Genomic DNA, 26,250 nt, shown 5'->3' on the forward strand with positions numbered 1-26,250 from the left:
AACGTTCTTTTAATGAAATCCTTTAAACTTCTGTAGCTATAGGTTTTATTAGAGATAATAGTAAGTATACATATTTAGTAACACAAACAATTTAATTGCAGTGCGTTGTAATATCTCGAACATAGGTAGATACATGACACAAATTAAAATCTTAAATTATTCTATATAAGTTATTGAATGTATGTTAGGTAATTTTGTTATAATATTATATCTTTGTCTTTGATTTTATGCAAATTTTTTTATCTCCACCTTTTTGTTTATCTTCTGTGTCTTACATAAATAACTCAATGTTGCAGTAAAAAAGAAATAATATTGTGCAAAATATGACTAAAATAAATATGCACAGGATACCCTACTACAGAAGTTTCAGTTGTATCAGGAGCCATCACAAATAAAATTATTTTTATTTGTAGTGAAATAAATAATTAATTCGAAATCGTCATTAAATTCTAGTTTCTTTTAATGCACTAAAGTACATTAGTTATATCCATCTTTATTTATTAAAAGTTTATTAATTTTGTTCATAAAATATTTTTATTTGTCCAAGCCTGACAACTAAAACTTTTGAGTAAAGAAGTCCAAGCGTTCCATAATGATCAATTTTGTCACATTATGGATCTAGTAGTTATATCACAGATTGCAGCTCCACAGGGAGATAATATAATACTCCCTCATCTATGTGAAAATGAGGTACTCAAAGACAGTAACTTGTGCATCAAAAGGTCCGTATATTGTTTACTATTTTGTGCTCTAATTATTTTTCAACTATGAACTATTTAATGCAGGGCAATATATATATAATGTACATATATATACATGTACATATATATAATGCTTCCTTTTTAATACTTTACATACACCAACTTTGGACCTGAATTATATCTACTATCTCTTTACGGTAATTAGTATTTATTAAAATTCAATTTAATTTAGAAAGGTAGTAAGTACCTGTTTCTATTTATAAATAAACATAAAAACATACTACAATCAACAAAATGGTCATGATTATATTCATAGCAAAGACATGATTATCAGAATAAATCATTTTGTAACAGATATTGTAAAATGATTTTTTAAATTTACAGATATTTATTTATACACACTTCATTTATTTTTATATCTCATCCTTTGATGTCTTTTTTGTAAAGCCTTTAGAAATTAAGAGATTATTGCATTCTTCCCGTGTCAAACTTGACAAAGGTAATCTCTCTATTTCCTGAAAAGTAAAAACGTTCAATTATCTTACATAATACTTGTGTATTAAATTTATTGTACCTCTTCATTATCATTGAAGAGAAGCAGTTCTGGAACTGCACCTGGAATATGTTTAAATTCAACGTTATTACTAGGAAAAGTTATAAGGATTTATACAATTAACTCTTATTCTTCACAAAGGAAATTGTAATTAGGAAGAATTAAATAAGGATTTTTTTAATATTATAAGATATTTATCTTTCACACACACGTAAACATTATATTATAATGTATATAGAACAATAGTAAAAGTTTAAATATGATAAAAAAAATAAAGGCTCGAAGAAATTAAGTATTCCACGTTCAAAATTCTTGTGTAATATTAATTATCTGTTTTTGATCATAAATGAGATACTTCTGAAGAAATAAAATCAATAAGCCGATTCTTTAACTGAAACGATTTTTATCATATTTCTGTAATATATGAATGTATATATAATAGTTTAATAACTTTTATGGGATAAATTTTAAAGGATACTAGTTAGGTAAATCTTCAAAGATAAATTTTTTAACATCTGGGAGCCGGCTTAGACGACAACCACTGCAACTCTGGAAAAAATCCTTGGTTTTTTGAACTGTCCTAATTTGATTTAAACTCATGACATGTTATTATAATAAGGTTTGTGCTAATGAAAATAAATATATTTAATACCTCAACTCTTGCAGATGCATAATAACTGTTCGTTGAATCAATATTAGAAGTTGCAAAAGCGACAGCAAAGAAGGAAATGACAGCTATCATAGGAGCCATGTTTACCTCACTAAAACGGAAGTCTTACTGAAGCCTAGAGCTGAGAGCTTATATCAGAGAGTGCTTATACTAAGATAACGTTACTCATCTTTGAGATTATTAAGTATGAGCTCTATGTGTTGAAGTATCTAAACATTTCCTTTCCAACATAAATCCAAATATTCTCAAAGATATTTAGTATCGTTTAATCTCTATGCAAATAACGTTTATTCGAAAAAATATAATTACTTATAAGAATTTTGTTTATTAAAATTTTCTTTTTATCAAAATTATTTTACTTTATATTTTATACTTAGACACATACTATTACAGACACATGCATATAAAAATTTGTCTCTATGTGATTATAATTGTATAAAATGCACTATAGACACAAATGTATTTCAATTTATATAGAAATATCCCCATTACTATTAGTAGTATAATATAGTAAATTGCTACTTAAGCGTCATGCGCAGTAAGTACATCTCGCGTGTGTGAAAATGGCGCTCTCTTGTGCGAGTAAGTTTTTTCTTCTTTATATAATTATTTTTAATCGGTAATAGAAAAATTTATATTAATTTCATGTTTTTGATATTATATAATAATAATGGAAATGAATTGGTCATTTTTGCAACAAAGTTTATGATTTATACCGGCAAGAGTTGAACATAACCTAGAATATTTTTCATTATTACTGATCTCTTAAACAAATAAATATGTAATTTTGTTTTTAGTTTCTAACGAAGTCCCGGAACACCCGGTCGTATCTCCAGTATCTGGTTCCATATTTGAGAAACGTTTAATTGAAAAATATCTAGCTGAAAATGGAGTGGATCCCATAACTGGAAAGGAATTAACCGTAGATCAACTTATTGATATCAAAAGTATATTTCTTGTTTCTTTATATATTTGTCTTTGAATACCACATTCAGTTATCAATAATATTCTTGTTATTTTGCAGCAACTGCAATAGTTAAACCTAAACCACCAAGTGCCACATCAATTCCAGCTATATTGAAAATTTTACAAGATGAGTGGGATGCTGTTATGTTACATTCATTTACGCTTAGACAACAACTTCAAACAGCTAGACAGGAACTATCTCATTCTTTATATCAACATGATGCAGCATGCCGTGTAATTGCTAGATTGACAAAAGAAGTAACAGCAGCCAGAGAAGCTTTAGCAACGTTGAAACCCCAGGCTGGAATTGTTCAGGCTACTACTATCCCACAACCTGTATGAACAAAATTATATTAATTTTATTTATACATCATATCAAGAATGTTTGCTGATAAACTACATGATCTTGCAGGCACTTGCAGTAGAAGCTGGAGGTACAGCTGCTCAACCTATGGAACAAGCTGGTATTACTGAAGATGTGATACAAAAACTTCAAGAAAGAGCAACAGTACTCACTCAGGAAAGGAAACGTCGCGGACGTTCGGTTCCTGAAGATCTACTTCCACAAGATAGTATTCGTGCATTTCAAACACTTGCGTCACATCCTGTAATATTGTGTTCCTTGATTTATGTAAGAAATGTTTCATACATTGTTATTACTGTTACTTATTTATTTTGAAGGGTCTCCATTCAGCCAGTGTTCCTGGTATACTTGCACTTGACATTCACAGTGCAGATACCAGTAAAATCTTAACAGGTGGTGCTGATAAAAATGCTACAGTATTTAACAAAGATACAGAGCAAGTTGTTGCAATATTAAAGGGACACACTAAGAAGGTATAAACTATTTTCTTTTTCAATTTTATTCCTAAAACCCTTAAATGATTAACATTTTCATATAATATTTAGGTTACTAGAGTAATTTATCATCCAGAAGAAGATATTGTAATGACTGCATCACCTGATACTACAATACGTGTATGGAATGTAGGAACCAGTCAAACAACTTTGTTATTAAAAGCTCACGATGCCCCTGTGACTGGATTGTCCTTACACCCAACAGGCGATTATTTATTAAGTTCATCATTGGATCAACATTGGGCATTCTCTGATATACGTACTGGTAGATTATTGACTAAGGTATGTTTCCAAAAAGAAAGACTACAACTATATGTAAACTTTTGCTTTATGTATTATATATACATATATTACTTTAATATGTAAAGGTTGCTGGACAAGCTAGCCAACCATTAACCACAGCTCAGTTTCACCCTGATGGATTGATCTTTGGCACTGGGACTCAGGATTCGCAAGTGAAAATTTGGGATTTAAAGGAACAGTCAAACGTAGCTAATTTCCCAGGTCATTCAGGTCCAATTACGGCAATTAGTTTCTCTGAAAATGGTTATTATTTAGCTACTGCTGCAGAGGATTCTTGTGTGAAACTTTGGGATTTGCGTAAACTAAAGAACTTTAAAACCCTTCAATTGGAAGAATCATATGAAGTTAAAGATATTTGCTTTGATCAAAGTGGAACGTATTTGGCAGTAGCTGGAACAGACGTAAGGTAAGGACATGTAACATATACAAGTTCAATTATATCAGAAATAATTTCTTATATTTTGATATTTCCATTCTTGTTTTCAGAGTGTACTTGTGTAAACAATGGCAAGAACTGAAAGTGCTTAATGACCATACGGCAGCCGCAACTGGTGTTCGTTTTGGAAAACATGCGCAGTATATAGCATCGACTAGTATGGACAGAACTTTAAAACTTTATGGTTTACCTTAAGCATTTAGTGATTAAAGTACTATAAATAATTTAAGAAGAATTAAAATTAGAGTTTATAGTATATATTACTGATCATCGCTAACACAATTTTTATCATGGCTATCTATGTACGAAAAATCACTCAATTTGATGTACAGTTAGGACTGTGAATGATTGCTGTAAGTCTCATAATTGGAACTGACCCTAAATGTGATTGTAATAATGATTTGTAGACCCTTTGATAATTATTTAACTTATCTTGATAGTCATATTTTTATGAGCCTCAAGTCTTAAGTTCCGATAATTAGTACCAATTAAAATCCTTCGAAAACGCCTAATTTATATAATGCATGGTCATATAGGCAATAAAGGAAATGGCCTTCTAAGTCCAAGGGAGACGTATATTTATTCAAGTCTCTCTTTCAAACTGTTAAGTGTTTCCAAAATATCACAGTTGTGACAAACATTTTTAACGGTGATCATTAATAGCATAGTATTATAAAATCAATATTATTTTTATGAAGAAAATATAAAACGAACTTTTTCGTCTGTCATCTGTATCCATTACTCAGGATATCGTTTACAGTGATAAAATACAATCTATTCGAGTATAAGAAATAAAATGTCATTTTCTATATAATTCTGCGATTCTATTTTGAAAAGTTGAAAGTATTACGGAACGAAGCGGTCCATACGTACTCAGTTCGATAATTTACTTGGACGATCTTATGGCGCCACTAGTCACGTGCTTTTTAACCTAACCTAATATCCTTTGTCCTCAATATTCAGTCTCGAATCAAATTAATAACAATGGCCGTCGTAGTTGTCTGTCATTCAGATGTATACCCGGATTATGTGATGGTGAGAAACGTGTGGCGACTGCGAGTGGCAATCGCTGCCGATCGGTCAGAGTGATTATAACGCGAATGAAATCAACGTGACGTGTAATGCTGTAAAGGATGATTTTCTAGTGGGTGGTTGCAATCGCAGTGTCAACTAGAGTGACCACACGGATGACCAGCTGACAATGTTTTGTCATTAGCATAATTTAGTGTTTAGCGGGTGGTCCGGGTAAATCAAGAATGTTTAAAGCTGAAGAACCATCCAGAGACAGCTTCCTTCAGCAAATGAAGGCCGCTAGGGAAGAAAGGGCCCATGAGAAAGACAGAGAAGCTGCTGTCATTTTAATTCAGGCTTATGTTAGGGGATGGTTGACCCGTAAAAGAATATTGTGAGTTTTTCAACCGTTTCTAAATATCGATGTCTGCTTACGATAATTATATGACTTTTCAAATCATATTTGGAGTTGACGTTTAAATCAATTATTGTTATAAATATAACTATAGCCTTTTAATCGCTTATCGGTATTTATTTACATTCGGTAATCTTCCGTTGGTTACTCCTTTATCGGATGCGCATATATTTCTTCGTCGCAAAAATATAGGAAATTTGTGTTAACGTATTTTGCTAATTTGTTATGCTCTTTGTTTACTGTAAGAGAAACCAGATATAAAATAGTAGAGCAAAAAATGTGATTTTCAGGGAAGAATTTGATACGAATTTTCTGAATGATGGTGGTGCAGAAACAAATATAAAGTTAAAACCTGCTTTGGATGTGTATAAGATTATTTTTAAATTTTTGTACATATATAAGAAAGAAAAGGTTCAGGAAAGAATAGAAAAGCTATGTAGGTATGTATGCATAAAAGATATTTATATTGAATGTAGATAAGGGAAGAAAGATAAAAAATTTAAAAAACATATAAGAAAATTAAAAAGAGTAAATATTTCAGATATTTAGTATTGACTCTAGATTCTGAGTCTCCAGAAATTTCTTATGTAGGACTTGTATTAAACAAAGATCGCTACATATCATGGATATCACAGATGAAAACAATATTACTCTATTGTTTGACTGGTTTAGATAATCTTAAACCAGAAAGAGTGTCTGACCATAAATCCATCCATTTGAGATTACATACATTAGTTAGTTTTACATCACCAGGAACATGGGCAATTCAGAAAGTAGAAGGAATGGAAAAACTCAAAGCTGGTATGAATCAGCTTTGTGCAAACATAATGGGCCACCTAGTCAACAATGGGTTTTATCCCATTATGCAAGTGATTATTCTATTAATAGTAGTTTTGTTATTCAGCGTGTTTGTTTTTACAAAGTATTTGTTTTTTTTTTATGATATTTGATCTTGTTTTAGGCATTTCTAGTAAAAGGATTGGGTAGAGTGGAAATTGCTTTAAAACCAATTGCACTTTCAGCAGCAGTAACATTAGCACTGAGACCATTAATCTCCTCCCAGATGTCAGATAAATTGGTTTCATTGTTTTTAATTAATATTTTTAGCGTACCTGCATTGGTCTATCATCTGAATAGTATATCATCAGTAGTGCGTAATCATTAATATATGAATTCCAAATGATATTTCACAGCATATAATATTCTTTATAATATAATTTTAGTGTATTACATCATTTATTACAAACAATTTATTTGCAAGGAGCCTGGAATTATTGAACTCGGAGCAAAATTTACGAATAGTATTTAATGCTCTGGAAGGTAGTTATGCACTGTGTTTGTTGGCTAATTTAATACAGTTGGCTAATATTGAAAGAGATGAAGTGTTAAAAGAATTGTACTTTCCATCTTTTACGGTACATACTTATTGCATAATATACAATCTTTATGTAGATCTTAAAACAAACTTCATTTTTAAATAAATTTTATAGTTTGTTGTAACAAAAATGTTGGAGGCATGTCAGCAATATGTAGTTGCAAAACAAAGTAATTTAACTCACTGGCATCCTATTCTTGGTTGGCTTGCACAAAAGGTTGATACGTATTTACAAGAACCTATTCCATATGTTAAATCACAATTAGCCTGTTTGTGGACAGGAAGAATAGTTTCACAGTTGATTGGTAATGAAAGGGTTTCTGTATCTATAAACATGTATTTATTAGAGTTAATATTAGAAATTACAATACAATTTTTATAGGCCAACCTTTAACAGAACTTATTGAAAAAGAGATACCCCCACCAGTAGAACAACAGAGTACATCTGTTGGTACCAACATTTTCAGAAGAGCATTTTTGGAAGCACGTACAAATAGGAATAATAACACTAAAAATTATAGGAAATTGGGAAGTGCAGAAACTACTAGAATAGCTTTAATTTGTTCCCTTTATCAAATTGCTTTACATACACTTACACAAATGAAAATGGAAATATTGACTGGTAAGTATTAAGAATATGTTGAATAATATGTATGTAAAATGAATAATATATTGATAATTATACATGTATCTATTATAAAATAGGTTTATGTTATCAAGATAAAATTTTATACCATATGTATTTATTCTTGGGAACACTGGGTCCACATTGTGGTTTAAAAGCATTTTTGGATCATTTAGCTGCTAATACAAAATGTACAGCACCTGAATTTCAAATGTTGATATTATTTTCTGATTGTATGACACACTATGTTACGTAAGTTTATGTTATACATACGGAAATAAATTACAAAAGCAACTGCATCAATAATCAACTTATGTATATGTTTGATTAGAATTTTAGATGATATGGAAATGTATGAACAACAAAACCCGTTCAAACTTAGCGATTTTGTAACGATATCATACTTTTTAAACCAATTTTTGTACAAGGCAGTGCTTAATAATTTGTTTGGTGTGTATTATAGTCTTTACATTATATTCTTTCATAAAGTATTTCATATTGTTTCTTTCTAATGATATATAATTATAAGAGATAAATGGTTTAGCTATATACTGAAGTTTTAGATGTTCCAGATGTGAAATCAGTTCCTAATAATCCCCTCTTCACCTCTCTTCACACACTTTTAATGGCAATTTACCGCCGGGATTGTAGACGGACCTTTTGCCCTGAAGGCCATTGGTTGGCAAAGTTAAGTATTTGAAACTAATCTATTTTAACTAAATTATATCATATGATTTCAAAATGAATACGTTTTTACAACAGGAAGTTCGAGTGTCTGGTTTTCTAGCAGACCTGGAGAAAGGCAGGCGAGGTGCCGCTCTTCTCCTTTCTAAAATGCCGCATGTTATTCCTCATTCGGAGCGTGTTGTGTTGTTTCGTAAGCATGTTGCTAACGAAAAAGCAGTTTTAGGTCTAACCGAAAGTGCTTGCAATAGTACCCCAACAACGCTTATTGTTGTTCACAGGTAGTGGTGGATATTCTCGTATTAAATATATTATACCAAGAGTAACATAAATATTTTGTAGAACTCGTATAGTGGAGGACGGATATCGTCAATTGGCGATGTTACCCTCTCAAGCACTTAAAGGCGTAATTAGAGTTCGTTTTGTAAACGAGCAAGGTTTAGCTGAAGCTGGTATTGACCAAGATGGAGTCTTTAAGGAATTTTTAGAGGAGACAATAAAAAAAGTTTTTGACCCATCTTTAAATTTATTTAAAGTCACTAGTGAAAATCGACTTTATCCATCTCCAACATCATCTATGCAAGATAATCATTTGCAACTCTTTGAATTTGTTGGTCGTATGCTGGGTAAAGCGGTGTACGAGGTAAATAAAAAAAAAAAAAAAAAAAAAAGAAAAATATAATTACAAGACTCTATAATGTCAGTTAATCATGTTCTGTAAAGAATACCTTTTATAGGGCATTGTAGTAGACGTACCTTTTGCATCTTTCTTCGTTTCCCAATTTTCTGGGCAAACAGGAGGAGCATTGTACAGTTGGCTGGACGAATTGGCTTCTTTAGATCGAGACTTATATCGGAGTCTTACTCTTGTGAAGCATTATAAAGGTGATGTTAGACAGTTAGAATTAACTTTCTCTCTTGATGAAGACGTTTTAGGCAAATTAGTTACGCACGAATTGGTTCCCGGAGGACGAGCAGTGCCAGTCACTAATGAAAATAAAATCAATTATATACACTTAATGGCCCATTTTAGAATGCACATGCAAATAAAAGATCAAACAGCGGCTTTTATCAAAGGGTTCCGTTCTATAATCAATCCTGAATGGTTGGCATTGTTTTCAACTCCAGAAGTAAGATAAACATTCTTGAAAAAAAAAACATTAGTTTTTTGAAGAAATATTTTTTAAAAATATCTTTATTTTTAGTTACAGAGATTAATTTCGGGTGATAATGTTCCACTAGATTTACGAGATTTACGAAGACATACACAATATTATGGTGGTTTTCACGATAGTCATCGTGTGGTGTGCTGGCTATGGGATATTCTAGAAAAAGATTTTTCCGAGGAAGAAAGAGGCTTATTTTTGAAGGTATTTCGTGCGATATATGATAATTGTAAGTAATGTTTGTTTTATTTATTTCTATATCTCTATTCGTTTCATAGTTTGTTACAAGTTGTTCGAAATCACCATTATTGGGTTTCGCACACTTAGAACCACCATTTTCGATTCGTTGCGTTGAAGTTGGCGATGACGAGGATACCGGTGACACAATCGGTATGAAACTATAAACATCATATATATTTTTCATACTTTCTATTTATTCTATTTATTTTATTCATTCTTTATAAATAGGTAGCGTAATAAGAGGATTTTTTACGATTCGTAAGAAAGATCCGCAGAATCGTCTACCTACATCGTCTACTTGTTTTAATCTTCTTAAATTACCAAATTATCAAAAGAAAAGTACCTTACGGGAGAAGTTACGTTACGCTGTCACTAGTAATACGGGCTTCGAACTTTCATAATTTTCACCTGGTTTAAGGTAATTCCAATGCATACTATATGCTCAAATTACCTAACGAAAATTTCTACGAAGTGATTGAGTGGTGCCTAACCGCCGCGAACCAAATTGTCAGGCGAGGTGTTTCTAGTAATTATGTCAGAGACTCTAGATCGAAGAAAAGCATAACTCGCATTTATATTATTTGTAAAACAAAATTTTTAAATTAATTTATTGAAACGAAATTGGAGACTCACACAAATTTTATGAGATATTATCCATATAAAGAAACAAAGTTTTTGCTTTCTTTGTAATTTTGTTATCTCTTTTTTTATAGTAAGAAATTTCTAACGTTCGTATCGATCGATTTGAGATTAATTTATAGTTATAATAAAAAATTAACTACTTTCTTGCTGTTTTTGAAATTTTTATGAGATTTATGTCTTCTATCTTATTTCGTATACAATCGTACTGTGTGTTGAATTTACTTTGTTTTCACAGCACATATTCAAGTTTTGAAGTTTCATTCTATAAAACTTCTCGCCAAATGGTAGATTACTTATGGTGTAAAGCACACTGTACCTCATGAGCTTAATATTGCTAATACTGTGCGCTTGTTAGTTTATAGTATTGTGAATTAATGTTAGTCTATTAAATTGATAAAATGCATGATGCGAGTGTTGAATCCGAGCCCATCGGTGCCCGGTGAATAAATAAAGAGGAGAAAAAAGAAGAAAAAGAAAAAAATAAAAAAAAGAAAAAAAAAAGAAAGATAGGAAAAGGAAGGGGTCCGTAAATTTCTAAAATTGTCGAGTTAATTGAAAGTCAAGGCTCCATTTTGGGGAAAGCTATTTTCGCAAGATTTTGTACAAATTTTTGACACGATGTATAAAAAGATTTATATAATCTTGTTTGGAGATATATACGTGTATATATTGTGTCCACGGGCGCTCATGGGTTAAAAATCCATAACCGTTCGAATGTTTAAGATCGGTTTGTTCGGATCGAACGAAGTTGTGATGTTTGTTCTCCTATTTGAGCGTTTCGAGCTGAATTTCCTGTAACTGCAGTTTGTTCGTGATCTTCGATGAGCCCGAACGAACGTGAGAAAATGGAAAACGAGGGAGCATCAGGACTGTGTTATCCGCGATATAGCGAGGAATACGATATTACAGCGAAATTTATTTTTCTCGTGGTTTACGCGTAACTTCGATGAATGACTCGCGATATTGTCGGTGGAAATTCGGTCAGACCAAAGATAGAAGCCTATTTAGTACGAAGAAGATAATTCGAGATGTAATCTTTTCATATTTTCCTATACGACCGTATGTAAGTTTTTCAGGCCTGTATTCACCGATTGTACCTATGCTGTAGAAGAGTAATAAAGAGCGAACATTTTTTAAAGAGATAGAACGATAAGTTTACAAGTAAATTAGATTAAATCGTGTACCAACTAGTTTACTAACGTCCACAATGTGAATACTAGCTAACGAATTATTTTGATTATGTATAGAAACAAGAAAACGCGGAACATAATAACTTTGGCTTTTGTTACTTTCCATCAGAATCGATAATCAGTTTCTCTTGTGATGTTGATTGTGAATACATGCCTTGCAAATATATGTACAATTGAACGAAGTAGTAGATGATACTTTCCTTTATGGGTATACATACTTATCGTTGGAGCGATACATGTATATGATAAATGTGGATATCGATACAAATATGGAGTAAAATATGAAATAAAATTGTTACGATTGTAAGATGAAACCGATGGCTTCTTATTGAATATCCGTTCTTGTTAACGCGGATCATTTTTCTATTTTAGACATTACGCTAAAGAAAGAACACACGAACACGATATAAACGAGTTTTCCTTACAATCGTATCAATAGCAAAAAAGCGCGCTTTGTATAATATGGCTTGCTCGAGTTACTCGTACTTCTGTAACATTTTTTATAAAAGTGTATACATATTGCGACGCAGTTGAGAGAACAACGGTGAATTTGTTAATTTAATACATTCGATAATGATTCACAAAGATAACTGTAAATATACACACTGAATTACATCATGCCTTTCAATTATATTATCCTATAACAATCATACCTGATATTTCGGTGTAAAATTTAAAGAAAGGGCTCTATTCGAGGCGCCACGGTATATGAAATTAATCTGCTCATTTTTAAATCATTCAACGCTAATCTGGGCAAAAAATAAACAATCGCTCGATGCTTTATATAATAAAGGTTCTTATAACATTTATTAATATAACGAACGAATAATATAACATATAAGCGAAGGATATATGTAGAGTTTGGTGCGATTTTACAGTCGTATTTACAAGGAGGATGCAAAGATCGCTGGGACGGTTGCGCGTTGGGTTAGTGCGCAGGTCACGTGACCTCCTTTGTGAGCAGCTGGCGCTGTCGACAGTGTAAGTTACCTTCCTCTTCGACTAGTGGCCAACGAGGTTTGGCTGCGAGAAGACGTGCGTTTAGTTCGTACCGCGACGATCGCATTATCGCGGCTACGCGAGAGACTCCTCTTCTTTCTCTCCCTCTCTCGCTCGTGTGTGCGCGCGCGCGTGTTTCGTGTTTGTGTGTGCGTGCTTGATCTGTACGAGAAGTGGCAGTGTTTCTGGCTCGGCCGTAGGACCCGGACAGTGAGAAAATCATTCGTGAAATTCGGTAAACCGCCGAACAAACTCGGCCGCCCCTCGTAGCCGGAATCGCTGTGGCCATCGAGGACTCGACCGAGCCTTTCAGTGTTCCCTCGTTCCTTTCTCTGTTTCGCGCTACTGTGTTTCTTATGGACAAGCACCGCCCCCTTTCCACCTCCGTCCCTCCGATCGTAACGTTATGAGGCCAGCTGAGCGTAACTGACGGAGAAGAGGGAGAACAGGCTTGCGTGCGTGTGTCAAACATAACCTAGCATCGTTACCGTGGATGTAGCGAGAGTAAATCTAACGAAAAAACGTGACACGCGTTCAGTTTTAATAATTCCGCATTGGTGACATTCGCGCATTCAATAGCTCTTCTGGCTTAGAAAGCGTATCGAGCGTCAAAGGATTCGGTGGGAACTACAAAAGTGTTGTTCTTCCTTTCTCGACACGACCGGATAGAAACGTCCGAACACGCAACGCCCCGTTTACTATCGACAGTGCTAAGGAATACTTACACGAGGACACCGCCTCTACTCCGAAGGTTACCCTTCGCATGTATCGTTTTTGCCATAAGTCGCGATAAAAGGACGCGACCACAGCCGCAGCGTCGACGAGCGTGGTGTCACGAGTCCCCTTTGCCTCTCGTACTCCTCAAGCTTCAGCCCTTCCCGCCGTACCTCGAGAGCGCGCGACATTCGAAACTGAGCTACGTAATATTCCATCAGAACGCAATTTGCAATTTTCCATCGAAACTCGTCGATTCCCATTATCGTGATCGACGATCGAATTACCCGATCCTGGGAATATTCGCGTGCTTCTCGAAATATGGAATCGAGAGCGATATCGAGATCTATCGACTTCTAAGTCCACGGCGTGTCTATTAGTCAATCCTTCTTTGGATAACAGTGATCTTGCAAGAATCTTATCCAGTTTAATCGTTGAAAGCCAAAAAAAAGGCGTTTCGAATGCTCTCATCGCTATTGTGGTGAAACGAAAACGAGAAAAAGAACTTCGAGTTGTGTCAGTGTCACGTGTGTGCTCCGTCACTGGGACGATAACGAGATATCTAATAGAGAAAGAAGTGTTTGATCGAACAGGTGAAACAGAGTGAGCAGGAAAAATCGAAACGGTCGGAAAAGAATCGACGAGCAGGAGAGGCGTGTCCCGGCTTCCCTGAAGCGGCAGGGGCCTTGGCGGTGGCGGTGGCGGTGAATCGGGAAAGGGTTGAGGAGGGTGGCCCCTAGGGAGAGAGGAGAGTTTTGATGGCAGTAGTTGGGCCCAGTCGGCACTCGCGGGTGTCCATGAGCGTGTCTATGTCGCTAATGCAGGGGGGTGGGGCGGGGGCGACAGGTGGCGGTGGGACAACGGGGGCCCACCCGGGGCAAGCGGTCCTCGCTGCAGCGGCCCAAGCACCCCCCACCTACTACCACCCTGCCGCTCCTGCGCCTCCGCCACCGCCGCCAGCCCAGGATCTCGTTCAGCCCGACAGACCCATCGGATATGGTGCTTTTGGTGTTGTCTGGTGAGTAAATTATATTTATAACTATTTGCTTCGTTTTTTTTTTTCTTACCTCGTGCTTCTTTTATTTATCTCCATGTTTTTTTCGCGACGTCCGGACGAGTTGTATAAAAACGATCGTCTTATAAAAGAAAATGATGTTCTGGCTGAGACGTAGATGGCACTCGCGTTACTTTTAAAAGTTGTTGTTTTAAGCATTCTAAAACTTTGTACCTACAAATAGGTACTACCGTTAAATTACAAGTAGAAATACGAAAAGATACACGAAATGGTACATAAGCTTCTGTTGTACTAACTACGATTGCACGAAGTTTTGGTTGCACGAACGCGTTCTCGCAATGAACGTACATATACAGATATTTGTGTCTGTTCAGGGGAAGAACTTGATAAGTCACATTTTCTATTTTGTACAGAGGATTAAGGATTACCAAAATTGTCTATATACATGTGGCTTTGGAAGTAAACACATGACTGTCTCAAAATTTCGTCGAATCATCGACTATTTTTAGGATGAACAGTTAGTTCTTTTGTATCATATGGTATTAAAATTCTCCTGTTTGTTCATAAAGAGACATTAAAATGGGTAAACAAAAAAGGAGTGTACTTATCGTGTTTTTCTGCTGTGATCTTTACACGTATGGAACACGATATGGAAACAACGTAAACAAGATGTACCGACATGCTCGATTTCAATTTTCCCAACTTCGAAATCATTCGGTTACAGGAACTGTTTTATGCTGCATTATATTCGCAAAATAATTTTCCGGCGTATCAAGTTCGTCGATCGACAGTTAAATATTCGAGTAATTTTGTATTCCATTTTACTAGTTAAAACAGGAGGAAAAAAATATTAATTCGAATTGAAAATTCTGTCAGCAAATTTCACTGTGCGGCAATTCGCGTGCAGCATGTCGAAGCAATATGTAATTAACGTGGAAGTTTGGAGTATGCGCGCGGCCGCGCTTTCGAGCTCGACAAATTTTCTAAACATTTTAATCCCGGGAAACGGAACGTTCGACTAATTAGCGCCACTTTCCACGTTCGCTACGCGTCGAACGAGAGCTCTCCGACGATCGCTAGAGAGTAAACGCACTTTCCTTCTTAGCGTGTGTATAAATCGTTGCCTCTTTTCAACCCTGTATAATTTGCGAGTTCGATAAACAGCTGTTACTATGTTTTTCCCGTCCCTTTCGTGTCTATAGTTTAGAAATTGAGTACGACTAGTTGTCGAAATGGCCTTTTCAGATATTCAACGTTGAAAGTTTATAGAAACACGCATGATACGAACGAGAAGTCTATACACGTATAACGTACACTTCATTTTTATTATAGCGTAAAATGATACAAAAGTAGGATTATTTTGTTTTGGGTAAAATGAAAAAGCCGGCTTTTCTCTTGATATTACGCGTCGAAAGTAATTACATACATACGAGATCTCATTAAGATAACTTGTACTTTTTGGATAGGAAACAGATATGAGAAAAAGATTTCATTTGCAGCTTAAATCGATGTGAAATTATCTCGAACATGGAGAAGATATTTACATAAGCGCATTTCTTTTTGTATATTAAAATTTGATTCTCAACGATATTTTCTAATTTTACAGCATTACTCTCGTTTAGGAACGATAGTAGCTCTTTTCTCGCTTAACTTTACTGTTTATCCAAGCGAACTACTACGGTATAGCGTATTGGCAATTTAGAGACGTGTATCGTAAATTACGTTCGTGGATTACGAAAATGTAGTAAAGAAAAAGCGCGCATGTTTCTAGAGGCTAACAATTTAAAATTATGTACACGACAGTTTCTTGCAAACATGCCACGAATAGAACGACGTATTGTCGTCGTCCAACTTGTTCGTTTGATTTATCTCCCTTTAAACTTTAAGCGACACGTGGCGCCCCATTAAATTTTATTTCTGGACACGTCTATCGGTCGCATCGCGTTCTCCGAAGCTTCTTCGCGTTTCCGTGGGTCGTGCTCGGGCATTTGGAACGTTATCGATGATCCTGCATTTCGATAATCGACAAATTGCCAGCGGAACTCGATTTCGGAAAATTTTTACACCGCCCATACGCGTAGAATTATGGACACTCGTTCCGGCTCATTTATTCCTAACCGGTTACCGATACTAGGAAAAATTCGATTCCTATCGATCGGAATTACATTTTGGATTTTTATTCGGTTCAACGGCGTTCATATTTCAGAAAGTATATACAGTGTGATCAAGTAATTACGGTGTAATTAGTAAGGGAGCGAGTTTACAGGAAAAAATGAATCGAAAACGTAGATCTAGTAAGATTGACCAGGTTAATTCTTAACCGAACACGTTCAAAGTCCATTTTCTTTGAAACGAGGCCATAAACGGGAAAATCGTATTTCACATTTTTCGTTTACTATAGCGCCTAGAATATCCGCCTGTTGATCGTTTGCTTGGTATTTAGTCGATAATTAGCCAGTTTCACATATGCTAAACGATTTTTCGAATTCGATTTTCGCGAAGAGTCGCACGTAGAAATTTTATTCTACGTTCTTGATTTGTCTTTTTCACGTAGAATTACCCTCTTGTCAGTTATGCCACGATTTTTGACGTACCCTGTATGTGTATGCGTACGTGTGAATCCTATAAAACGCATACTTTCCGTGGTAAATGTCTGAGAAGATAATATAAATGGCGAGTTATCCGTACAACAGATATAATAAACCACTGGATCGAGTGTTAATTTATCTTACGGTACGAGGCGCCACTTGGACTTATTTTCTTTTAATTGGCTCGCGGTCAGCGTGCGTTTGGGTAAACGCGTGTTTCAGCGCGGTTAATTCTCCGGCAAATAATGGCAGCACTGGGTCTCTGTTTACGCGACAAGAGTTTGCTTTCCACTGTCAAGGGTATTCACTGGTAACACAGTGCTCCGAACGTTTTAATGGACACGCAATTATCGGCTGATTTCGATTTTTCTTACCAACCGTTAAAATTACGTGATCGTGCTCTGTCGTCGCTCCAACCAGCTCCTTGAGCGAGTTTAAATTCAATTGCCATTTGCTTGCACACAGTTTGCACGTCGCTCGCCTTGAATCCTAAATGGCTTTATTTCTAAATAAGCGAACTTGGAATCCGCGTATGTTTCACAGAAAAAGTTTTTCGTTCATGGTGTATTTCATAAGGAAGGATTTCGTACAATGGATGATAATACCGGCAGCTTTTTATTTATAAAGATATTCGAAAAGGTTATCCACGTACAACAGCTCGTGAAAATACTTGCACCATAACACAGGCAATTTTTACGAATACACGTGTATCGTGCAAACTTGTTGAAATTTTATAAAACGGAACGAGACACGATCTATTATCGCGATTAATTTTTTTTTTCTTTTTATTTTATTTTGGTTATTTTACAATTTGTCCTTGCGGACATTTGGTAAAGTGTTATATCTTGTTGGTGAAAAAAAAATTATAAATAAAAAATAATATAGCATGTGGGCGGCTACCCCCAGCGGGGTACCAGCTTCGTTTTTTTCTAAGTTATATCTTTTATGGTTATCGCGATTAATGCGCGAAGAATTAATCGGCACGAATAGGTAGTCTTAGACGTAAATCTTTACCGACACGTTTGCCACTTATAATGGGTGGTAATGGTCGATGCGCAAACAATTATAATCAACGATAAAGATGGTTTAAATATTACCATGTACTAAACGCAACGAATATTTGGTTGTTCGAACACTTTGCCGAACTTTACGAAGCGTGCGCTTGCGATGGATATTGTGTAGCTTCTACGTACAATCTCAGCTTTCCTCCAAATTTGACCAACATAATCGTAACAATCGTGATTGATTTCGGAGTCGATGAAATTTCAAAATATTTCGTAAAACACAGGTGGAATATATTCACGAAGAGTTTCTACAATTTTCTTCTTTACTCTACACATAAACAAGACATTAGTTTGAATGAAATTAAGCTTGAGAAAAAAGTTTGAAGATACAGAGGATGGTCGGTAACAACGCGTGGCGTGGCGCTTGATTTCTTTGTTTACCGATAAGAGGCGAGCAAACAGGAAACGCGCCGGCTATTCGAGGGTTCGCGTGTCTCGCGTGCAAATGTTGCACGCCGCGACGTAAATCTCCGATTTTCAATGGCGAGTGCAATACATAACGAGAACCGGCTGGTGAAATGGAGAGAGAGAGAGAGAAGGAGAACCGCGAGAGAAATTACGAGTTCGCTGGAATGTCCAATAAATTACCGATGAACGTAAACAAAATAAAGTTAACTAGTGTCGTAAGATAAAGCGCAGGATTACCATGGGGAGAAATATATCGTCGACAGTCGGACGTGTCATCGTTTCATTTACATACAGGGATTTAAAGCGACTCAGAGGCTCGCCAGAGATCGTTCCGGTCTTTCGTTTCGTTTATGTTAGGAATTGTTCCAGAAAATTCCCTCGACCCGAGAGCACCCAGGAAATATTTTCTATGTCGCCTTTTGTCAAGCAGGGAAACGAGCAAGAGGGATTAGGTATGATAGAATTTTTCCTTTGTTTTCTCCGTAGGTTTAGTTGATTAGCTATAAATCATCGAGGCTCCTAACGTGGATTTTGGTCGAACGTAAGAACGTAGAAAGGAACCAAGTGTAATTTAAGAAGCAGGCAATAATTTCGTCGTGACCTGCGGTCGGTATAATTACCGTTAGTTTGGCTGAACCGGATACCCGATGGATTTTGTTGCTGTATTTGGTTTATTGTCGTTTCTGGATAACCGTTTGGCGTTGTAAAGTCTGCTGGGTACTTTGTGTTTCACGGTTTATTTACAAGCTCACGAATTGACGTAGCGCGTTCTTAATATCTGTGTCAGTGGAATAACTGTTTCATTGGGATAATGAGTCGGTTTAAACGAATGTCGTAAATACGTAAATATGTCGTTGCTACGAATTGCCATAATACCTGGGCAATAAACCCGAAGATCTACTTGGAAGAAGAAACAGGTCAAATTTCTGTTATAGGTTTACATATAACGATAAACATTTGTATGGTTTTTCGTCAAACGGCGATGGAAGTTACGTTTGTACATATTGGTATTTATTTTATGGATTTACAGAGCTATCTTCTAATCTATATCGAACGTTATTTTTTAATAAATCCAGTTCGCACCACTAAGTTTTTATTTATCTTGCAACGTGCTAGAAAAACATCGAACGAGATTCATTGATATCGATTCGTTTCGTTGATAAAACGGCGCGATCAGTTGCTCGTTAAACGCATCTGATGCTACTTTTCCATTCAAATATCGTTTTGCAAGCGACAAAAACTCGTCTCAAACGATGGAAATTTTCTTTTTGTATTCTCGTCGAATCGTTTTAATTTCACGGACCGATCAGAGACATTGGCGTTGTAAAAAACTTTATTTAGAAAGGATTCACGAGTTTAAAGGGACGACCACGTAAAAATTGTAATCTCTGAGAATTTCGTAGGAAGAAGGCGCGGGAAATTTATTCAACGAGTCAGCAGTTTTCCGCGGCATGGAAAAGGGTGGTGGGAAAATGAAAGGAGGAGTGGGAGTCACCATGACAACCGCGGCATTCCAAGATAAGGAGGAATCGTGACCAGATTGCGTGTACGAGCTTGCATGTTTAAACGAAGAATGCGTACGACTATGGCACCATGCTGCATGTTGCATAATATATTCGCTTTTTAAATGACAGATATACGTCGTGACGTAGCAATAGTTAAAAATCATTTTAAAGACGAATACTTTATTATTAACGATTCAAATCGTAGATTTCTCGCTCTCCTTAGTCCACGAGTCTACATCTGAATCGTAGTTTCCGATCATCTCGACCGAGTAATCGGATGTTATTATCCTCGAGAGAAGATAGTAACGTTGTTGCCATAAGTTGCTCGTTTCTCTCTCGAGCGTACAAAATCTTGCCTAGATACAGTGACTCGCGAGAGCGTTTGAACATTCATCGTACGAAACATATGTGTACGTATATAACGTGCGAAGTATTTTGAGATTTTATTGCCACTATAACGCGACACGACTATCGTGATTATCACTGATAACATTTGGAAGGAATTTGAAAGTGCATGTAGAAGCTCTAAAATATTTGCGAACCAAGTATAAAAAATACCTGGTGTATAAATTCACCGGCAAACTTACGTCCTGTTAATTGTCAAAAAATACAACGAGCGTGGAACACTAGGGGAAAGCAAAGTTTAAAAATTCGAGTGACAGAGTCGTGATAAAAGATCCATTCAAAACTATTACGTTCCTCCGTTTCCTTTTATTCCGTTTAACTCAATCAAGTGACTCTTGCTGGTTCGATACACGTGTATACGTACTTTTGCCACGATATTATTCCCCTTGTTCTCATTTAATCCATTATTTCCAGAAAATTGTCAATTTTTCACCCTTTCGATCGTAGTTTGAAGCTTTATTCGACATCCTTTAAAAAAAAGGGGAAAAAAAGAAAGAAAACAGATACGAATCGAAAGACAAAGGAAAAAAATATATATTCTTCTTTCAATTTCAATTATCGGCGGCGCACAATCGTGCAAGTGTAATCGACGACAATAGCCTGGGACCGGAAGCAGCCGGCATCGAGTAACCGCATTTAAATGACAAAGACGGTGTTTATTCGAAAAACGGGCTATTAACGTCAGCAACAGAGAGGTTTGGCGGGGTGGGTGGGGGTCGGCTATCCATAGGGAAAAATGTGAAAGCCACATTTTCACCTATTGTCGCACGACCGCTTTTTAGCCTTGCGTGCACGGTCGCGAGGATAAGTGTTATTCGGATTTCATTCGCGTCCGCGTTTCCGTTGCAACATTGTGCCCAACCTGGGCTTTTCAGGGTCGTCCGCAAAGGATTGTTATTTCTGAACGCAGCATGGAACGTACCATGGTAGATTCTCAAGTATATAAAAGGTTCGATAGGAAGAGCATTGTCGTATTGTTGCAGCTCTCTGTGTGGTTCAATGATGTACATTTTTGTTCAGGCCAGCAAAGTTTCGCTGTGGACGTTCCAACTGTTTCGAAACGGAGCTTCATCTACTGTGTTAATCCTTCGGTTTCGTTATTCACGTTGTTTTGTTTCGCTTTTTTCTTAGCGAAGTTGTCAAGGAAGCGAACGTACTTACATTATCATAAGAACAGCACGTAAATAACAGCGAAATATATACATCAACGAGGAGTAATATCAAAGTAATTATCTTCCTATAGAATCACCGAATAATAAATATATTAAATTTCAGTAGACGATTGGAAATTGGACGATCTCTTGCGGAATATGTTGCTACAAATTTTGTTGAAAAATTGTGCCATGGCTCTTCCACTCGCACAAATGACAATATTTCGTTGCACGTTTCTTAGACTCTTCGAAATCGGTTCTCAACGTGATAATGCAAAATGCAATCGTTCGTTATCGACGTATAATCGTCGTTTACGGTTTCGTAATTAAACTGCATCCTGAAACACAATGCAAATTTTTTTTTTATTTTGGTTATTTTACAATTTGTCCTTGTGGACATTTGGTAAAGTGTTATATCTTGTTGGTGAAGAAAAAAAAAAATATAAATAAAAAATAAATATAGCATGTGGGTGGCTACCCCCAGCGGGGTGCCAGCTTCGTTTTTTCAAAGTTATATCTTTTATGTCAATGCAAATGTCAGGATATTTTTAGTATAACTCTTCTTTGTGCTGTAGGTATTCGTTTCGGAAGATTACAGAGACGAATTGAATTACCTAGGGCAAAAAGTACTTGGAAATACCTTAAACGTTTTTTACGATATACCTGTTGTTATTGAAAACGTTATTCATGAACGTTCGAAGGGTATAAACGAGCATTTCCTGCGCGTTGCGCTTAATTGCATATCGCAGTGTGTAGAGTGTACACATTCATCACTGGAAAAAAGTATACTCTGTTAAGAAGCCACTCGTTATGTTCGAATTAATAAAAGCTGCTCTAAATTATGCGGATTCGAGTAACTATCAATTTATTCGGCTGTATAAGCAACAAGAAACGTCGGAAATTAGAGTGGAGCGTGTTTCAAATAAGAATGCAAGAGGGTGCGTTTCATTTTCCACTGGTATTTTCAGGTGTGAAGAAACGAAACGTGTCATTGTGTACCGTATATTCGTCTATCCGGATTGTTACGTCGCTGGAAATCGGTTTAAGCGGATTACACCGCGGACCATGTATTCGCGTTAATTTAACAACCGCCTAGGGACGAACTGCGAATCCTGGCAGCCGTTATTGATTTATCTTTTTCCTTTTTATTTTTGTTTTTCGTTTTTCACTCATTAACCCGTATGTCAATACTCCGTTGTCATTTTGGTCATTTAAATTTTCTTATTTTCTCCGACAAATGATTTTTAAATTCAGTCAATTACTCGATATATCTCCTATCGATGTCTGCTCTAAATAAAAAGTTTCGTTGCCAAAAGGTAGCGAAATGGAAAGATAAATTCGATTACCGACGTCCACTCGGCTACATGAAATTGTTTCATGGAAAAACAATGCACATTTTATAAGCGAAACCACGCGGGAGAAACACACGATAAGTCCACATTTTTTGATTTTCCTACTTTTATACCATTTCGCTACTTTATGATAGAAACAAGTTGACTGTAAGAACAAGAAAACTTCGGATATCGATATCGAACATAGTCGTACGATAAATTAATCGTTGAGACTCGTCTTGAGAAAGAAAGGAACAAAGCCTGTCTGAAGAGTGAATTTCGTAATTGCCATAGGCTTAATCGACGATTCACTTCGGTAGGAGAAACGACTTACGCTGTTCTTGCAAAATAGTAATCGCAGCGAAACTTTGACCGCTCCATCCCCGTTGTGTCGTTGAACTTTGGGCCAAGTCCAAAAAGTTGAATCGCCAGCGAGCGAAGAAATTGAATTTCCGCTCTATTGGCAATCTTTCACGCCCGTAATCCGTCGTTAACGCGAGTACGCTGCAGCATTTTCTGAATTCCTGGTACATTCTCCTTTAGAAATTTGAATTCCTTATTAATTTCCCTCAAGATTGGTATTTATAAACTGCACCCTTCTCCATCTTCGTTATAGAGCAGAAGTCCTGCAGAATAATAGGATTTACTATTTACCCTATTTTCAGTTCGTAAGTGGACAAAGAAGGTCGTGAATCGAATTGGAATAATTTTCCTTGTAAATATACGTACAATTTGTACCGCAGAGCGTAAAAGTACACAGTTTGCGAAGAAAGATCTTCGTCGATAGATATTTTTGTTGTGATGCTTCTGTCGGAGCATGTATCATAGTTAGTTCTTGTTTATTTCAGATTGTTTATCTTTCTTACCGCCTTTAAATCAATCTAAAGGTATTTGCCGTAGAATATCTCATTCGGTTTGATATTACGTTTCAAAGATATACGAAGATGTAGTAGTTTATTATTCATCGACGATGACTACGCTTGTTTGAAATGAAAAGGAACGTTTCTCGATCTGCGAACGAGGAAGCGCATCGGACTCTATCGCCGTCCTCAATTAACGCGTTATCCACCTCAATATCGAGAAAGTTCGTTGACCCGGGAATCGTGTGCACGTTAGCCGATATCTGCGAGCTGGTTCTACTCTTTTTGGTATTCGATACAGAAAGGGCAGATTTCCATATCTGTTCCGAAATCGTATCGATTCAAACGAAAATTCAGATTCGCGATTAATCATAAATATGCGTGATAACAAACGCAATGCAGGCGATGTAAGTCATCAAATGTTCCCTTTCACGAGTAGTTTAATAGTCGCGAGTTGCGACAGAGGTTCGCAAAATTTTCTGCATAGGGGTGCATCGAGTGGCATTGTCGGCTCGAGTCGGTCTACTTTCAAGTTAAAAGAGTTCCCTGGTCGCCGCGATACGGTGCTGAACAAAGATCTCGCCGCTTCGCCGTCTGCTCTGATCCCGCATTCACGCGGCACACGTGCACGCATGCGCGTGCATAAGGTGCCTCCCTTCGCGTGGGGAAAGGCATCTGCGCCCGAGACTGATGCTGCTCGCATAAAGGGAATAACTTATGCCGAAAGAACTGTGTAGCCACAGCGGCCAATACTCTTCCCCTTTGCCTTTCTGAATCGCTAATAGAAACGAGATGTTGGCGGGATGGCGCCGCGGCGCCCGTTCAATTTTTCCGATGGTCTCCCTAGGAGACCGATTCCAAAGACGTGCACCAGACAGCATCGATATGAGTATGCATTTTGCTCTTTCCAATGATCGCGCAGTTCTTGGGAATTTAGATCTCCAGGGACTGTTGAAGGGGAATGATGAACGATGCTGGGGTGGCAGGATGTGGGATCTTCTGGATGGTGAATTGATGAACAGAGATCAGAACGATGGTTGCAATGGAATATAAATAGTCTTTTAGTTGGAAAAGAATTCTTATGGGATATACAGCAGTATGTGGAAGGATTTTTTACATTTTTTAGATATTTCTTACACATACGTATAATAAGCCAGGTCTTGATAATAATCAACAATCGATCTTCTAATTAGTCGAAGAAAGATTTTTAAGGATATATGTGTAAACTCCCTAGAGTTCACGCGCGATAGGTGCTCTCTCTCTTTCTCTCTCTCTCTCTCTCTCTCTCTCTGTTTACGGATAGCACGACTCTCTTTGTACACGGACAGAGCGACCTTTTTTTTTACGAACAACCATTTTGAGAGACACTCGTTTCCCAAACAGACTGACAGAGAGCAACATCAGAGATAGACAAGATCACAGAATAATTATTTAAAATACTGAAGATCGACGGAGAAAGATCAGTGGCTGAGGACGTTGAAAATCGATTCTCGATTTTCAGGTAGACATTGCACAGAACTTGTTATTTATTTTTTACTGTTATAGATTGATATTAATAGTTGTTTACTCTTGTAGTATTTTCACAATAAACTCGATTTTCAGACTTGGGAATCGATCACCTGAATTATCCCGAGATTTACGATATTACATATGTATATCGTAGGATATTACTTTTACGTGTATACACGTTCGAGAATTTTATCCAGGGAAAAAAATATAAAGAATATTCGATTTGATGCGCGATAGGAAATACGTAATTAGAGGTTTAAAAACGAGAGCGTCGTTGATGTTGGTAATTGGAGCAATTGTTAGAATCGGTAGAAAGGCTGATTGACGGATGTATGAACGTTACTAACTGTGAGAATTTAGAATTGAATGGCAGAATTTGACACTGAACAGTGGGTCACGAAGAATCAGCATTTCAAAGCTTAATATGAAATTGATCTACTACATGTTATACCGTAGCGAAACATTCGAACGTGGTTGTATAACATCGATTGGCATATCTCTGTTTAAGAAACGAGGTGCTTGTTGTAATATTGATTTCCTTTCCAAGCGCTGTTGTGTAACATCCTACTGAATTGATACGTCACATTGATCGTTGCACAACGTTTATTACTATTTCGATCCAAATCTAGCAGAATTTTTAACTAAAGTAACATTTCTTTTTTTTTCATATTTTCTCGAGAAAATAAATTTCTGCGAACATGCATAGATTTACAGCAAAAATCTTTATCCAAATATCAGAATCCCGTATTAAACCATTTTAAAAAACCGAATTGGTGTTTTCTTCGCGGCATAACGGAAAAGAATTTCCCATTGGGGGTTGATTGGAGCAAAGAAATAGATTGTTAAGCAGCTCGCAAACTTTCGTA

At 36.3% G+C, this 26,250-nt stretch overlaps 4 protein-coding genes across 6 annotated transcripts in view; 3 read left to right on the top strand and 1 right to left on the bottom strand.

Annotated features, from left to right (window-relative positions):
* Positions 1 to 28: 28 nt before the first annotated feature.
* Positions 29 to 2,192, bottom strand: LOC132905597 (selenoprotein M-like). The gene is made up of 4 exons (XM_060957077.1): positions 1,907 to 2,192; positions 1,733 to 1,803; positions 1,276 to 1,345; positions 29 to 1,216 (listed from the first exon to the last, which is right to left on the bottom strand). The coding sequence occupies exons 1-4, from the start codon at positions 2,003 to 2,005 to the stop codon at positions 1,115 to 1,117; spliced, it is 342 nt and encodes a 113-aa protein (XP_060813060.1). The 5' UTR covers positions 2,006 to 2,192; the 3' UTR covers positions 29 to 1,114.
* Positions 2,193 to 2,416: 224 nt separating this feature from the next.
* On the top strand, positions 2,417 to 4,745 carry LOC132905576 (pre-mRNA-processing factor 19). The gene is made up of 8 exons (XM_060957049.1): positions 2,417 to 2,506; positions 2,722 to 2,871; positions 2,949 to 3,226; positions 3,303 to 3,497; positions 3,572 to 3,727; positions 3,800 to 4,030; positions 4,117 to 4,457; positions 4,538 to 4,745. Exons 1-8 carry the CDS (start codon positions 2,488 to 2,490, stop codon positions 4,680 to 4,682), a joined length of 1,515 nt encoding a protein of 504 aa, XP_060813032.1. The 5' UTR covers positions 2,417 to 2,487; the 3' UTR covers positions 4,683 to 4,745.
* A 696-nt stretch (positions 4,746 to 5,441) lies between these two features.
* Positions 5,442 to 12,450, top strand: LOC132905559 (ubiquitin-protein ligase E3B). 2 transcript variants are annotated; one of them, XM_060956997.1, is made up of 16 exons: positions 5,442 to 5,892; positions 6,204 to 6,353; positions 6,455 to 6,782; positions 6,875 to 7,063; positions 7,137 to 7,328; positions 7,404 to 7,593; positions 7,671 to 7,910; positions 7,994 to 8,165; positions 8,245 to 8,363; positions 8,477 to 8,605; positions 8,680 to 8,878; positions 8,940 to 9,240; positions 9,335 to 9,727; positions 9,803 to 9,967; positions 10,042 to 10,153; positions 10,232 to 12,450. In XM_060956997.1, exons 1-16 carry the CDS (start codon positions 5,744 to 5,746, stop codon positions 10,402 to 10,404), a joined length of 3,201 nt encoding a protein of 1,066 aa, XP_060812980.1. In that variant the 5' UTR covers positions 5,442 to 5,743; the 3' UTR covers positions 10,405 to 12,450. The 2 variants fall into 2 exon arrangements, with proteins under 2 accessions (XP_060812980.1, XP_060812981.1); XM_060956998.1 differs by having other exon boundaries at positions 8,486 to 8,605.
* Positions 12,451 to 12,814: 364 nt separating this feature from the next.
* LOC132905578 (serine/threonine-protein kinase NLK) overlaps positions 12,815 to 26,250 on the top strand; it is a 235,137-nt gene continuing 221,701 nt past the window's right edge. The window contains exon 1 of one of the 2 annotated variants that reach the window (XR_009657824.1): positions 12,815 to 14,566. Coding sequence is in view for 1 of the 2 variants with exons in the window: in XM_060957053.1 (XP_060813036.1) it covers positions 14,307 to 14,566 (260 nt within the window). In the remaining variant the exon portion in view is untranslated. The remainder of the gene's footprint in view (positions 14,567 to 26,250) is intronic. The other variant, XM_060957053.1, reaches the window with a different exon arrangement.

Source organism: Bombus pascuorum, chromosome 3 (assembly GCF_905332965.1).
Source record: "Bombus pascuorum chromosome 3, iyBomPasc1.1, whole genome shotgun sequence".
NCBI classification, from domain to species: domain Eukaryota; kingdom Metazoa; phylum Arthropoda; class Insecta; order Hymenoptera; family Apidae; genus Bombus; species Bombus pascuorum.

What these genes read in the sequence shown, in the direction of transcription:
- LOC132905597 (XM_060957077.1), bottom strand. Translation starts at nt 2,005, where the DNA reads ATGGCTCCTATGATAGCTGTCATTTCCTTCTTTGCTGTCGCTTTTGCA. An exon ending in ATGCATCTGCAAGAGTTGAG is followed by an intron (nt 1,804 to 1,906) that starts GTATTAAATATA and finishes GATTTTTTCCAG; the next exon opens with AGTTGCAGTGGTTGTCGTCT. An exon ending in TCTTCAATGATAATGAAGAG is followed by an intron (nt 1,217 to 1,275) that starts GTACAATAAATT and finishes TTTACTTTTCAG; the next exon opens with GAAATAGAGAGATTACCTTT.
- LOC132905576 (XM_060957049.1), top strand. An exon ending in CTACTACTATCCCACAACCT is followed by an intron (nt 3,227 to 3,302) that starts GTATGAACAAAA and finishes ATGATCTTGCAG; the next exon opens with GCACTTGCAGTAGAAGCTGG. An exon ending in AAACACTTGCGTCACATCCT is followed by an intron (nt 3,498 to 3,571) that starts GTAATATTGTGT and finishes TTTATTTTGAAG; the next exon opens with GGTCTCCATTCAGCCAGTGT.
- LOC132905559 (XM_060956997.1), top strand. Translation starts at nt 5,744, where the DNA reads ATGTTTAAAGCTGAAGAACCATCCAGAGACAGCTTCCTTCAGCAAATG. An exon ending in CATTGTTTTCAACTCCAGAA is followed by an intron (nt 9,728 to 9,802) that starts GTAAGATAAACA and finishes CTTTATTTTTAG; the next exon opens with TTACAGAGATTAATTTCGGG. An exon ending in AAAGAGGCTTATTTTTGAAG is followed by an intron (nt 9,968 to 10,041) that starts GTATTTCGTGCG and finishes TTCGTTTCATAG; the next exon opens with TTTGTTACAAGTTGTTCGAA.